Source organism: Epinephelus fuscoguttatus, linkage group LG5 (genome assembly GCF_011397635.1).
Source record: "Epinephelus fuscoguttatus linkage group LG5, E.fuscoguttatus.final_Chr_v1".
In the NCBI taxonomy this organism is placed as follows: domain Eukaryota; kingdom Metazoa; phylum Chordata; class Actinopteri; order Perciformes; family Serranidae; genus Epinephelus; species Epinephelus fuscoguttatus.
The window spans coordinates 845,424-861,180 of NC_064756.1; the positions used below are offsets into that span (position 1 = coordinate 845,424).

The following is a 15,757-nucleotide window of genomic DNA, read 5'->3' on the forward strand; positions in this document are numbered from 1 at the left end:
ACTGTTTTGTAGTGACCTGTCAGCTTCTTTCTGGGGGCTTTTGGGCACCAAAGGCAGGGTGTTTTGTATTCACATGTCTGTCTTTCTTCAGTATTAAACAGAGGTGTTTTGTAGCAACTTGTTTGTCTTTTTCCAGTGGCTTTTTCGGAAATAAACGCGGTTGTTTTGTCGCGACCAGTTTCCACCAGGGACAGTGTCACAGAAAGCAATTGTCTTTTATCAAGACGTCGCTTCTCTTCCAGTGGGAACTGTGTGTTTGGGCCAAATCATGATCTTTTCCTGACGATATACAAGTGGTTTTGCTTGTTTGTTTGTTTGTTTGTTTGTTTGCCTAACCTAACCACATGTTAATCACAGCATTGCTGAAACATGAAGTTTGAACGTATCTGCTACATAACAATATGCAGATGTAACGTATCCTTGTTTTACAGGAACATACAATCATTATTACAGGTGTTCTGATTCACACTGATGTTAAAGATCTCTAAAACTAATATTATCATTATGAATATATGACCAACACTCGCATTAAGGCGACGTCACATCGTCACATGATCAGTAAATATATAAACATCTTGGGTTGCAGGGGTTTCTGGGAGATCATGACTGTCATCCCTCTGTCCTCCACAGGAGCGTCCTCGTCCAGAGTTCACGGCCTTGGCGCCAATGACCACGCGGAACCCGGTGACCGGAGCAGAGGAACCATACTTTCCTGAGAGTAAACGCATCAACAGAACTCTGACTGGCTGCATGGTCATCATCGTCATGGTGAGTCTCCTGACCTTTGACCCTTAACCTTTGTGTTCTCTGACACTGGGACATTCTGGAAGGTTTCCTCCACAACATGGAGCAGTGGGTGGAGTTTAAAGATGGAGTTCCTCTTAAAGTTTTCCTTTGAGAAACAGCTGGTGTGCTGATCGGTTGTGATGTCACAGGTGTGACCGGTCCATACAGCGGTCAGTCTGTGTTGTTGACGCAGGAGTTACTGAGTGAATACACTGATGCGTGTGAACATGATATCTCAAGAACGCCTCAAGGGAATTTCCTTGAATTTGGCACAAATCTCCACTTGGACCCGACGATGAATTGATTAGATTTTGATGGCCATAGGTTACAGGTCAAGGTTACTGTGACCTTGCGTCTGTCTCATTCTTGTGAATGTGATAGAATTTTGTGGTCAAAGGTCAAATGTATTTTCAACGTACAAGAATATAAACATCATTATAAGTTTAACTCCTCCTCAGATGTGGATAGCATTAAGGTGAACATTATGTGTGCAGGTTGTGGTCGTGCTGATGTTCCTCATCGCCATCATTCTGTACCGCACCATCCTCAGAATCATCATCTACAAGTCCAACAGCTTCTTAACCTTCTCTGTGAGTACAACACCACACGCCTTTAAATCTGTGTCAGGGTTCATACAAACATCAGAAGCTCCTGGACGCCACCTTGAGGGACGCCACCCTGAGGGACGCCACCCTGAGGGACGCCACCCTGAGGGACGCCACGAGGTCACGTTTATACGTCTGAGCAGACGATAGCTGTGGCTGCAGCCATGTTCTGTCTGTCTGACCATCCCGTTCATGAACACAGTATCTCATCTTTTTTCCAAATGTGGTACAAACATCCAATTTGACTTAAGGATGAACTTTTCATAATTTGGTGGTCAAATGTCAAGGTCACTGTGACCTTGCATTCATCTCATTTCATGAAAGTGATATTTCAAAAAGGCCCTGAGGATAATTTGGCACAAATGTTCATAAGGACTCAAGGATTAAGTGATTCAGATTTAGTGGCCAAATGTCAAAGGTCAAGGTCACCATGATTTTGCATTCGTCTCATCTGCATGAACGCAATATCTCAAAAAGGCCTTGATGGAATTTCTTCAAATTTGGCACAAACATCCAGTTTGAGTCAAGAAAAGTTAAGGCCACTGTGACCTTGTCTGTTGCATTCTTGTCAACACATTATCTCAAGAACGCTTTGAGGGAATTTCTTCAAATTTGGCACAGACGTTCACTTGGACTCAACAATGAAGTGATTCAGATTTAGCAGCCAAAGGTAAAAGGTCACTGTGACCTTGCATCCATTTCACTCTTGTGAAAACAGTATCTCAAGAAGAACTTGGTGGAATTTCTTCAAATTTGGCACAAATGTCCACTGGGACTCCTAAAAGGATTGATTAAAATTTAGTGGCCAAAGGTCAAAGGTTAAGGTCACCAGGACCTTGCATTCATCTCATTCTTGGGAACGTGATATCTCAAGACTATCTCAAAACACCCCGAGGGAATTTCTACATATTTTGCACAAACATCTACTTTGAGTCAAAGATGAAAAAGATTAGAATTTGGTGGACAAAGATTAAAGGTTAAGGTCACTGTGACCTTGTCTGTTGCAGGAATGTGAATGTCAAAAACTCTTTGAGGGAATTTCTCCAAATTTGGCACAAACTTTCATTTGGACTCAAGGATGAAGTGATTAAGATTTAGTGGCCAAAGTTCAAGTTCACTCTCACCTTGAGATCCATCGCATTCTCGTGAATGCAATGTCTCAATTACACTTTGAGGGAATTTCTTCAAATTTGGCACAAACATCCACTCTGAGTCAAGGATGACCTGAACAGAATTTGGTGGGCAAAGCTCAAAGTCACTGTGACCATTTCTTTATCATTTCATTAAAGCAGTATCTCATAAAGGCCTAGAATTTCCTCAAATTTGGCACAAACATCCACTTGGACTCATGATTGAACTACTTGCAATTTGGTGGTCAAAGGTCAAAGGTCAGCTTCACTGTGACATCATCATGTTTTCACAGACATGGATGGAAACTGTCAGACAAACCTTACTGGTGGGCGGAGTCATACGACCAAGGGGCGCTGACTGGAGTCGTTAAATATTTAATATTAACCTGATTTTAAAAAGTGTGTGTGTGTGTGTGTGTGTGTGTGTGTGTGTGTGTGTGCATGTGTGTGTCTACAGGCCGGGAGGATAGCCAGTATCACAGGATCTGTGTTGAACCTGGTGGTCATTCTCATGTTGTCCAAATTTTACACGTCGCTGGCCCACATACTCACACACTGGGGTGAGTCACATCTTCCTCCTCTCCCTCCTCATCCTCAGCTTCACACTTTTATAAAAGAAGTAATTTTATCTGTTAGTCTGGTCCTGATGAACGCAGACATTTAATTTTGTTTTTGGTCTGAGCTCCAGTTTGGTTTTGTGTCTTCGTTCAAAAGATTTTACTGATGAATTTTTTTTCTTGTAGCTTTTATTCACAATTTTAATTCAGTATTTTCCTGGAGATTAAGAGGTCGATTATTGATCATGTTTAATAATAATAAAGTCCCAGTGTCCTCAGATGAGTACTTCCTAATTAACAGCGTCTTATCTTGTTCCTGTTGCTGAAAATGGTCAACTTTGTTGCCATATCAAACTACAAACATTATTAATCATAAATAAAGTTTGAACCATAAACTGCGGTCAGGTTTTGGACCTCGTCCACCTCTGTCTTAGGATCGGCTGCAGACTGACACGGCAGAGATGGCGGCCATCTTGTTTTTACATGGATCAGCGTGTTGTGGTCTCACTGTCACCAGAAGGGACAGAAAGTGTCCACGAATGAGGACAAGACGTCTGAGTGTGTGTGTGTGTGTGTGTGTGTGTGTATACACACTGTTCATGTGTGTGTTTTGTTGTCTCTGTCAGAGATGCATCGGACTCAGAGTAAATATGAAGACATGTTCATCCTCAAAGTTTTCATCTTCCAGTTCGTCAACTTCTACTCGTCTCCGGTTTACATCGCCTTCTTCAAAGGCAGGTGAGAACTGCTACTTCTTCTTCTTCTGTTTTCAGCCGTCCCTCCCATCTCATTTCATCCCTTTATTTTTTTGTCTTGCGTTTTCTTCGTACACATTTGTGGTCGACCTGTTCTCATACTGAAGTTGTCACCACCGCCGCTTGGTCAGTGATTTGTGTGTCCTGTGTCAGCGTGGGTTTCCTTCAGGTGCTCTGACATGTTCTCTATGTGTCAGTCCTGTGATAGTCTGATGACCTGTCCAGGGTGAACCCCGCCTCTCGCCCAGTGTCAGCTGCGATAGCCCCCCCCCACGACCCCTAACAGGATAAGTGGTTGTGGCAAACGACGTCCCTGAACGTCAACAACAGACGCACTCAGGATACCCAGCGTGTAGCAGTCAAAAGTCCAGTGACCAGGCGGCAATGTGTGATGAGTCGGGATGAGAATGTGTTGTTGGTGATCTCACTGGGCTGAAACAGGAAGGACTCAGATTCTCAGTTTATACTTTCAAAGTAAAACCAATCTAATGAAGCTGCAGGCTGAGGTTTCCTCTGAACTGAACAAGTCAAAAGCAGCAGTGAGAGTGAAGGTGGAGCCACAGCGCCGCCTGCAGGCTGATGATGAAAACATCCAGAACCAACTGTTTGTCTGAACTGCTGCAACCAAACATGATTCAAACCCTCAAACCTTTATTCCTTAGTTCTGAAAGTTTGTGTCTGTGAATGAAGCAGCGGACATGTTGAACCGTATGATGCTGACTGACAGAGAGGAAGAGCTTCATCATCTTCAATCAGCTGCTTTGTTTGTGTCTCCTCAGGTTCATCGGTTACCCTGGAAACTACCAGACTCTGTTTGGAGTTCGTAACGAAGACGTGAGTCAGTCACACTGTTGTGCTACTGCTGCTGCTGCTGCTGCTGCTACTGCTGATGATGATGATTTCCTGTTTGTTTTCCCTGTCACTGTTTCAGTGTCATAAAAACACTTCAGCCTGACGTGGTGTTGAACCGTCAGCCGTGTGACGAGAGGTTAAAACACTCAGTCAGGTCTGCAGCTCGTTAACTCTGAAGTCTTCTGAATTAAATATTCCTAAGTTTTCATTTGTGAGGTCGTTATTATTAATAATAATAATGATAATACATTATACTTATGTAGCGCTTTTCAAGGTACTCGAAGACGCTTTACAAATTCAGAGACAAAACAGAAAAGTTGCAGTACTTGTTGCAGTGATGAGTGGGGGAGGGGCCGGAGAGCAGGCCTGATTTAAGAACAGACATCCTGCGGTCGGCTGATGAAGATCGTTGTTTGCATGACTCTGAAAAAACAGAACACTGAGTCACTTCCTGACCTCAGCTTGTGCTGTGTTTGTTTTGTACTCGGAGGTCGGAATACATCAGTTGTTGCATTCTAGTTGACGACGGTGGACAAGTCGGAAAAAAACATGGACGTCAGCAAGAAAGCCTTTGTGGCCCTTGAACTTTCGGAGTATAGACAGCTTCATAACCATCATGCACTCCAACTGATGAACGCCGCAGATGAGGCTGACCTGATGTAAAACAAATAAGATAAAGTTGCTGTAAACAGTACTCAGGTCCTGTTTAGACGACGGTTTCTCTAAAAACGGAAAAGTCTGTCCTTTGCGTTTTAAAAAACTTCTGCGTTTATATGACGACGTTATTGAAACGATCCCCGTTCACACGGAGCCGCAAAATCTACCGGAAACGCTGTAGTATGCACGCCAGGTCAATGGATGGCAGTGTAAATTTGCAAAGCAACACCACGGCATGACGCCGGCATGAAGCGCCTTCCTCTACAATGCCGTGATTACAAACCAAAACAACAAAGACACAATGGCGAAAGCATGCACAGCTAACTTTGTCTGGATGGACGACAAGGTGGAGTTGCTACAGTAACAGATCTTCACTTCACTTCAAATCAACAGGGCGAGCAGCACAAACAGAGCTCGCCATTGTTGTTGTGACGGTCGGCGTGCCTCGTGACTGGAACCGTAATGCACATGTGCGAAAAGTCTCCATTTTCAGTTCGTTTTTTTTTACATGACAACGGAGACGCTGCCGTTTCCAAAACGTTGCACTCTGGAACCCGTTTTCAAGATGTTGCGTTTTGAGGCACCTAAAACGCTGCTGCCGCAACTAAAGTTTACCGTTTTCAGTTGAAATCGTTGTCATATAAACGGGACCTTAGAAGAGTGTTTAGTCACTATGTATGTGACCGGCAGCCATCTTGAATTCGTAAGTCGGGGTTGATGCGGTTGCTCTGAGTTTCCGAGTTGGAAATCCGATCTCAGGGTGCGTTCAAGTTTAAACTTCCGACTGGGAACTGGGAATTTCCGACCTCTGAGTACACAACGAACGCACCATTACCTGCCATGCAAACATGGCTGCCATGACGGCCGCAGGAGGCCGTTGTTTGCATGATTTTATCTGTGCCTCAGTGCGGGGGCTGCAGCTGCTGTTTACGTCCCTCTGAAATAAGAAAAGCTACAACATTCATCCAGCAGAAAAGCTCCTGATGACGTCACTGCGCTTTGTGACCTGCTGCAGCGCCGGAGGAATCAGTGATGAAACTATATCACAAGACCTTTTCACTTTGCTCATAAAAATGATCATAACTCAGAAACTAAAACATGAAGTCAGTTAATCTGATGACAAAACATCTGATTTTTGCTTTTTTGAAAAATTAAAACAGTTCCAATACTTATATCATTTATTCTGGTTTATTGACTTCTATAATCTTTAAGTTCAGAAATGAAGGATTTGAATTTGTAGATGCTCCAGGAAATGACATCACAATGAGTAAAAATACACCTGTAGGTTCTGTCACAATGTTCAGAGGGTTACAGTGTGTGTGTGTGTGTGTGTGTGTTTGTGTGTGAGACAGTGTGGAGCAGGTGGATGTCTGATTGAACTGGCTCAGGAGCTGCTCATCATCATGGTGGGAAAACAGCTGATCAACAACGCCCAGGAGTTCATCTGCCCGTAAGAATGCGCACACACACACACACACACACACACACACACACACACACACAAAACAAAAACAAGGTTATAACTTCCATTTTAGTGTAGAGCGTCAGACTGAATTTACCAACGCACCATGTCAGGTCACTCACTCTCCGGGACCGCCAGTGTTACTTGAATAAGTAAACACTGACCAACGGGACCAGACTGGCCGACCCGTATGCTCTCACTCAGTGGATGGATGATGTCACAGGAAGCCAATCTTACAAAGGAGGACCACACTTGTTTGTTTTGCTATGGAAGCTAACGTTAGCTAATGTGCTAAAAAGTTAGCGTTGCAGAGAAATCCAATCTTCCTCTTAATCCCTCCCCAGTTTCTGATGAGGTGGACATGATAACCCTTAATACACATAACCTTATTCATCCCTACAACAGGAAATACTTTAGATCGTATCTGGTGCAAAGAATCTAACGTGAACGAGATGCTAATCTGTAAACAGAATAACTTCTGAGAATGAGATCATAACAAACAAAATATCTTGTGAGAAGAAAAAACTCTGAGAACAAAATTAAAAACTTTGTGTAGTGATTTTTGTCTTTACGTCGTCAAAGTTGTGTCACAAAACAAAGTCATGTGACCTCGGCTCTGTGTTTAGGATCCAAACTCAAATGTACGTTCAAACAAAACAAAAATTCATCAGCTTCTACAGTCGGGCGTCCTCCTCACCGTCATGTCCCGTGTCCAACATGTTGGTTATCATGGGTGACAGTTTCTCCATCAGGTCTGTTTTCATACGTCACGACTTTAGCGTGTGAAGTGGCGTCCGCCTCTGTCAGGCCCCGCCCCGTTCATACGCAGCGTTTATAAATGTCTGATAACAGATCCGACTCTTCGCTGGCTGAAACTGACGGCTCATTATTTGGCAGGAAGCTGAAGTCATGGTGGCAGAACAGGAAGACGGGTAGTCGGCTGAAGGAGGTGAAGAAGGAGGAAGGAGTGGAGGCTCAGAGGGAGGTGAAGGGGGAGGAAGAGGAGGAGGTGTCTCCCTGGGAGGCAGATTACCAGCTGCTGGTGTGTGAGGGACTCTTCAGCGAATACCTGGAGATGGGTGAGTCTGATTTCTACTCCTGGAGCTGCCGGGCGGGTGGTGTTAACATTGAGGGGTTTATTATATGTCATCCTCTTCCTCCTCCTCTTCCTCCTCCCCTTCCTCCTCCTCTTCCTCCTCCCCTTCCTCCTCCTCTTCCTCCTCCTCAGTGATTCAGTTTGGTTTCATCACCATCTTCGTGGCGGCGTGTCCCCTCGCTCCGCTCTTCGCCCTCTTTAATAACTGGGTGGAGATTCGTTTGGACGCTCAGAAGTTTGTTACTGAATATCGCCGCCCAGTGGGGGAGCGCGCTCAGGACATCGGCATCTGGTTTCCCATCATGCAGTTCATCACACACGTGGCCGTCCTCTGCAACGTGAGACTCTGTTTTTCTACCTCTGTGAGGACCAGGTCCACATTTATATCACCAACCAATCACATCCTCCGAACCTGTGTCTGCAGGCGTTTCTCATCGCGTTCACCTCGTCCTTCGTCCCCCGTCTGTACTACCGCTACACCAGAGACAGCACGCTGAGCGGCTTCATCAACTTCACTCTGGCAACATCACCACGCAACTACAGCCGTGAACACACACCCTGCAGGTAGGCAACATCACTGCAACACACCCTGCAGGTAGGCAACATCACTGCACCTACAGCCAGCAAAACACACCCTGCAGGTAGGCAACATCACTGCAACACACCCTGCAGGTAGGCAACATCACTGCAACACACCCTGCAGGTAGGCAACATCACTGCAACACACCCTGCAGGTAGGCAACATCACTGCAACACACCCTGCAGGTAGGCAACATCACTAACTTTTAAATATTTGAACTGAAACACAGTTACTGTTGATCATGTTGTTGATATCCATTTTTGATGTTGTTGTTGTTGTTGATGATGGAGTTGCTGTTGTTGCTGTTGACATCGTCATTGATGATGGTGTTGTTGATGATGATGTTGTCAATGTTGCTGTTGTCACAGTTGTTGTTCTTGTCGTTGTTGTTGATATTGATGTTGATGATGATGATAGTGTTGTTGATGGTTGTGTTGTTGCTGTTGCTGTCATTGTTGATGTTCTTGTCGTTTTTGTTGATGTTGTCCTTGTTTTTGTTGATGGTGTTGTTGTTGATGGTGTTGTTGATGATGGTGTTGTTGCTGCTGTTGTTGCTGTTGATATCGTCATTGATGATGGTGTTGTTGATGATGATGTTGTCAATGTTGATATCGTTGTTGATGATAGTTTTGTTGATAATGATGTTGTCTTTGTTGTTTTTGATGTTGTTGTTGTTGATGATGATGGAGTTGCTGTTGTTGCTGTTGATATCGTCATTGATGATGGTGTTGTTGATAATGTTGTGCTTGTTGTTGATGATGTTGTTGCTGATATTGTTGTTGATGTTTTTGTTTTACTTGTTTTCCTTGCTGCTGCTGCTGCTGCTGCTGATGATGATGTTGTTTTTGTCTGATTGTGTTGTTGATAACGTTGTTGCTGTTGTTGATAATTGTGTTGTCCTTGTTGTTGATGATGTTTTTGTTTTGTTGTAGTTGTGGTGGTGGATGTCTTCTTGTTGTTGCCTTTGTTGATGTTGTTGTTGTTGATGATGATGTTGTTGATGATGATGATGTTGTTGATGATGATGATGTTATTGCTGATGTTGTTGTTGTTTCTTATGTTGTTGACAAATGTTGTTCTTGTTGTTGTTGCTGTTCTTGATAATGTTGTTGTCCTTGTTGTTGTTGATACTGTTGTTGTTTTTGCTGATATTGATTATTGATTATGACAATGATGTTGTTGATACTGTTGTTGTTTTTGCTGATATTGATTATTGATTATGACAATGATGTTGTTGATAATGTTGTCTTGTCCTTATTGTTTCTGTTATTGTTGTCCTTGTTGATAATATTGTTGTTAATATTGTTGTCCTTGTTGTTGTTGATGGTATTAATGTCGTTTATATTGTTGATGTTGCTGTCTATATTGTTGTCATCCTTGTTCTTGTTGTTTTTGTCATCATCCTTGTTGTTGTTGATGTTATTGTTGCCCTTGTCTTTGTTATTCTTGTTGTCCTTGTTGTTGTTGTTGTTGTCCTTATTGTTGTTGTTGTCCCGTGCAGGTACCGGGGTTTCAGAGATGAAAACGGCGAATACCTCCCGGAGTACTTCCACCTGCTGGCCATTCGCCTGACGTTCGTCATCGTGTTCGAGGTCGGTGTTTGTCACGTGACGGAGGTTTGATGAGGTTTTGTTAATGAGCGGGAGGTTTGTGCCGGGTGGGCAGAGTTACTGCTGAGTGACATGATGAAGGCTCCTCCTCCTCCTCTGTCTTCCTCAGCATGTGGTGTTCCTCATCGGGCGTCTGATCGACCTGATGGTGCCTGACATCCCCGAGGAGGTGGAGATGAAGATGAAGAGGGAGCACTACATGGCTAAAGAGGCGCTGGCTGAGAACCAGGTACAGGAACACCGAACCTGACGTGCTAATAAAAGACACTCACGCAGTTTGTGGTGTTGTGTTTATTTTATTCTTGTTTGTTCTGACAGGAAGTCAGAGCTGATCGGATGTCCTGTGTGAGTTTTCATTTTACTAACATGAATGTATGAGTCCTGGGATAGCGAGGTGATGACACCTTCTAAAAATAGACGGCAGATATGAGGAGAATAAAACGGGGCCCAGTGTGGAGCCCTGTGGTTCGCTACAGGAGATGGTGCAGAGGAAGAGGACATGCTGTCGTTTGACACAGAGGCAGATTGATTTTGTGTGTAGGAAGCAAACCACTGTAGGTCAGTCCCTGAACGCCAGCAACACGCTCAAAGCGTCAGAGCGGATCCTTCGCTATCCTACGATTTGCAAATCTGCTTTTCAAACATTTTTCAGGATTTTAGAGTCACAAAAACTCAGAAAAGTTTACGCCCTTGTTTGAATGAATTCTTCTCATTTGATGGAGTGGTTTGGGCTTGTGCATGACACGTCAGCTCTGTAGTGCCTCCTCATCGCCTGCAGCCTCTGAATGAATTTTTGACGCCCTTGGTATCCTTAAAAATTTAAAAACTTGTCTCACACATCAAAATACTCAGATCAGTCTCTTCCATCAGCCTCATTGTGCCCTCTGCCCGTCTGTCCACCATGGGGTCCAGAGCCTTCAGCCGCTCTGCCCCCCGCCTCTTGAACTCCCTCCCTCCCGACATCAGGAACATTGACTCATTATCCATTTTCAAATCCCGCCTGAAAACCCACCTTTTTAAACAGGCCTGTTCTATTTAACTTCACCTTTTACTGTGTTGATGTGTCTTTTAGCCCTTTTAAATTTAATTGTCTTTTACTTGTTCTGTGAGGTGACCTTGAGTGCCTTGAAAGGCGCCTTTAATGAAATGTGTTATTATTATTATTATTATTATTATTAAACAGGAACGTAAAGTGATGGGGCTCAGTGTGTGTAGCGGCTCCATAGCACCCCCTAATGTCTGGAAGGCCTCAGCTGGGACAAAGTTCCTCTGACTTTTATCAAATTTGGCATGCACATTCCTCTCATCAGTTCAGACATATTTCTCAATAGCTTTCACTAGCTCCGCCCACTCCAAAGTCAGCCATTTTGAATTTTGTGCATGTATTTTATGCAAACGTTTTCATATCCTCTCAGAGGGTTCATCAGATTGGTTGGCGGTATAACCCTCCGACTAATGTTAGACTTAACAGCGAAGAAATAATCAGTGGTTTGGATGATGATGTCATAGGTCATGTGACAACAAGCCACTTCGAGCATGTTAAGGTAAGGAACTTCATGAAAGTCGTCTGAGAGGATTCAACAGATCATCTTAAATTTGGGCAGCAGAACTTCAAGACCTTCAGGAAGCAAACTTGTCAAACAGTGTGATGCCCTGTTTCCACTGAGCAGTGCGGTTCAGTGTCATTGTTCCTGTCTCCTCAGTGAAAGTTGTGGATGGTCCCAACAGAAGCGTTCCTTAGCGTCCCCATGTTTGGTCCCCCCTCTGTTGGGGTACCTAGCACACAGATCTGGTACTAAAAGGTGGAGCTAGAAACCCTGCAGTCTGATTGAGGACTGATCACACCTTAAATTTAATCTTTTTTTTTTTTTTTTTTTTTTGGAAGTTTTATAAAAAGAATTGAACATTTTTTGACACCTTTTTCTGACTTTTTAATCATATTTTTTTGGATATTTTATATTTTATTGGACATTTTATCAACACATTTTCCGACATTTTACGAATACCTTTCAGACATTTTATCAACATTTTTTTGAACATCTTATTCATTTTTGTTCTAATTAATTTTCCCGACAATTTACTAACATTTTAGGACATTTTAACAACCTTTTTGGGCACTTTATTAACATTTTTTTTCTGACATTCTACTAATATTTTTCTGACATGTTATCAACTGTTTTTTAGACATTTTATTAACTTTTTTTTCTGGCATTTAATTAATGTTTTTGGACAGTTAAGTAATATCTTTTTGGATATTTTATATTTTATTGGACATTTTATCACCTTAATTTTTCTTTTAATAAACTTTTTCCTCAACATTTTTTTTTAACATTATATTAACATTTTTTGTGACAAAAACTTTGACCATTCCATTAGTTTTTATTTTCTCTCACTTTTAGTAATGAGTGGATCTTCAAGTGTTTATAATATAGATTCATTTGGACTGGATAATGTGATCTGCATTTATTCTGATCCTCACTTGGCAGAGGGTCGCTCCTGTGGGCTAATAATACTACTACCAATAATAATACATTTAATTTAAAAGGTGTCTTGCAAAACACCAAAGGTCACCTTGCTGAGTTACATTCACTACATTCATCTATGAACATTCACTGTTCACTTACACTGGATTCTGCCAAATATGCAAAGAAGACATATTTGAGACACAGCTGCACTTCCTAACAGAATGCACAAACCTCTAGCCTGTCCCAACAGAATATTTCCTGAACTTCAGACAGCGCTCCCAATTTATCAACGCTCCAGTTTGTGTCAGAGTGCGCTCCCACACTCACAATGAGTGTTTCTGAACGCACCACTCACATCATCTTCCTCCATCGTCTAAAACAAGACAACACAACCTGTTAGCTAGCGCTAGCTAACGTCTGTGGAGAACTGTTTTGCCTCCAGCTAAGATCCACCCACCAACAAACATCACACAGTTTACTAACAGTAAAAGGGTGTATTGAATGTTTCATTGTTTGCACTCTAAAAACTGCACTTTTCCTTGTTGGTACTACCATGTACAGTGTGCTCTGTCAATACTTTCAGTGTGGTCATGTCAATAAAGCCTCATTAAATTGAATTTTAATCCTGCCAGCACCTTCAACATGCGCGACGGAGTCTGCTCATCACTGCTCTCAGCTTGAATCTGACGTATTTGACCTGTGTTGTGTTTTGTGTTTCTAGTCTTTGGGGAAATCCATGATTCCTAGTGAAAGGGATTCCTCATGCAGCGACCTGCGACAGCGTCCGTCTTTACGACCACCGCAGAGCGACTCCCCTCCGCCAAACCTGAAGGAGATCCCAGAGGAACCTGACCCATCAGAAAGGTGCTGAAATAAATTGCACAAGTAAACTCTGTGCTGGATGTTCTACCTCTGCCTCGACGTCCTGATCTACTAGACTGAACTTCTTATGATCGACCTCTCGGACAACTCTATAAGACCACTGTGAGACCTCTTCAAGGTCTACAAGAACTGGGTTGAGTCTTACAAGTCCTACGAGAACATCGCAAGATCTAAAAGACCATTTTAAAAGACACTTCAAGACTGCTGCTGGATATGTAGAGGTTCAACCAGACCAGATCTGGAAGACTCCTGCTTGACCTTTAGAACATCTACTAAGGTTGAGTTGAACCTCTACACATCCTTAAAAAGCTCTTCAAGAGGTCTACAAGACCTTCAGCACCCCCTCCACAAAGATCTGCACGAGTGTCCTTAAAGTAAATGAGAGTTTTTCAAAGCCCCAAGATTTCTGCAATGTTTCCACGTGAGCTTTTCAAGAAGCCAACATGGCCTTGGTCCTGTGTTCTTTACTTACGAGACCTGTTTGTGACTTGGAGGAAGCCCACGAGAACAAGAACTTTAAAGAGCCCTAAAACCTTTCAGAAGGGTGCTATGAGACCCTTGGTGCACTTAGTGTTTGTGCGCTTTTACAGGCTGCAACCTTTATGCCCTTGCACTGTCAGTAGCTGTGGCTGGAGGCATTTTATGTTCAGGTTGTCTGACCATCCCATTCTCATGAATGTAAAATCTCATTGGAATTTCTTCAAATTTGGCTCAAACGTCCACTTGGACTCAAAACTTCTTAGAATTTAGTGATCAAAGGTCAAAAGTCAAAGTCACTGTGACCTCTTTTGTCTCATTCTTGACAACACGATATCTCAAGAAGGCCTTGACTGAATTTCCTTAAATTTGGCACAAACATCCACTTGGACTCAAAAACTGATTAGATTGAGTGGTTGAACATCACTGTGGCCTCACAAAACATTTTTGGCCATAACTCCAGAATTCATACGTTGTCCTCCTGAGGGATCAGGGTAATACCTGACACGGTGGACGTTCCCTCATTGTTACATATATTTATAAATTATATTTCACCGTATTTCAAAAGTTAATTCAGTGATTGAATCATATATATATATATATATATATATATATATTTTTTTTTAAAAAAGAACAGCTGTTGATGTTGGTGAAATAGAAAATCCTTCACGTGCGCTGTCACTGCAGGAACCTTTCACCTGAAAATGAAGACTTCATTTCAGCTTTCCCAGATCTTCTCGTCTATGTGTCTCCTTTTCTCAGAGAATAATTCAGCGTCATTAATACAAAATAAATTGTTTCATGATGGCCTTCAGCCTGATACCCAGCCTTCCTTGATCTGGTTTTATTATCTCATTAATCATTTTTTGTCCAGTAGCAATGACTGATACGATGTGTGTCATTTGTTTTTGTGCCACCACAATATGCCGTTTGGATTGTGTAATTTTTGCCAAATTAAAATCATTTTTATTCTTGTAAAGTTAAATCTGTTTTTAGATACTGTATGTTTAGATTCAGAGTCTTTTCTGTTTTCTTAGAGGAACAAACTTTTAATCAGGTTTGTTGAATATTATATATATATAATTATATATATAACAGCCTTCGTGCATTTATTAACACGAATCATTATTTTTTGTGTGTTTGTGGTTCTTGAGTTGTTTAAATCGACAGTTTTATGGAGCCAGATCAGAGTCAAAGGTTTGATCATTTAAAAAAACATGAACGTAACTGAGAAACTGAAAGTTAAGTTTTGATCTTGAATTGTGAAATACACAATGGTGTATCTCAAACAAAAATAAAAAATGAATACATTAGTGAAGGAAACATGTTTTTTCAGGTGAAATAGAATTTTGATTCAGTTGTGAAATTCTTTTAAATAAATTATTTACACATTTTTTTCTGTTATATCTATTTTAATATTTGAGCTCTCTTTTTTTTTTCCAGTTGCAGATTTAATGTTTTCAGATTCATATAATCTCCTGAAGGCAACAAGTTCCCTCAACCCTCTGTGCAGATTAATCAATAATGAAAAGAATCATCTCTGTTCAGAATATTATTCAGTCAGTGCTGCAGCAAGTATTTAGATCCTTCACTGCAGTAAAAGTACTAATACCACACTGTGAAAATACTCCAGTGAAAGTCCTGCTTTGAAAATGTGACTGCAGTTAAGAAATACTTTACTTAGACCTAAAGTATATGTATATGTTTAGGTAAAGTACATATCTGGAAAATGTATGTAAGTATTTAAAGTAAAAGTACTTAATGTTAAAATGTTTTGATCAACTTAATAAATCAAAATAATTAAACTAATTCAATCAACTAATTGTTTCAGATGCACTTGTTT

The 15,757-nt window shown here is 41.8% G+C and overlaps 1 protein-coding gene across 1 annotated transcript in view; it reads left to right on the forward strand.

Moving 5' to 3' along the window:
- Window positions 1-15,552, forward strand: part of ano7 (anoctamin 7) — a 37,335-nt gene extending 21,783 nt beyond the window's left edge. The window contains exons 13-24 of the mRNA XM_049577502.1: window positions 631-768; window positions 1,281-1,376; window positions 2,979-3,081; window positions 3,705-3,816; window positions 4,613-4,667; window positions 6,695-6,792; window positions 7,702-7,883; window positions 8,033-8,238; window positions 8,325-8,464; window positions 9,982-10,072; window positions 10,200-10,319; window positions 13,277-15,552. Of these exons, the coding sequence (XP_049433459.1) occupies window positions 631-768; window positions 1,281-1,376; window positions 2,979-3,081; window positions 3,705-3,816; window positions 4,613-4,667; window positions 6,695-6,792; window positions 7,702-7,883; window positions 8,033-8,238; window positions 8,325-8,464; window positions 9,982-10,072; window positions 10,200-10,319; window positions 13,277-13,426 (1,491 nt within the window). The 3' untranslated portion in view covers window positions 13,427-15,552. The remainder of the gene's footprint in view (window positions 1-630; window positions 769-1,280; window positions 1,377-2,978; window positions 3,082-3,704; window positions 3,817-4,612; window positions 4,668-6,694; window positions 6,793-7,701; window positions 7,884-8,032; window positions 8,239-8,324; window positions 8,465-9,981; window positions 10,073-10,199; window positions 10,320-13,276) is intronic.
- The last annotated feature ends 205 nt before the right edge of the window (window positions 15,553-15,757 follow it).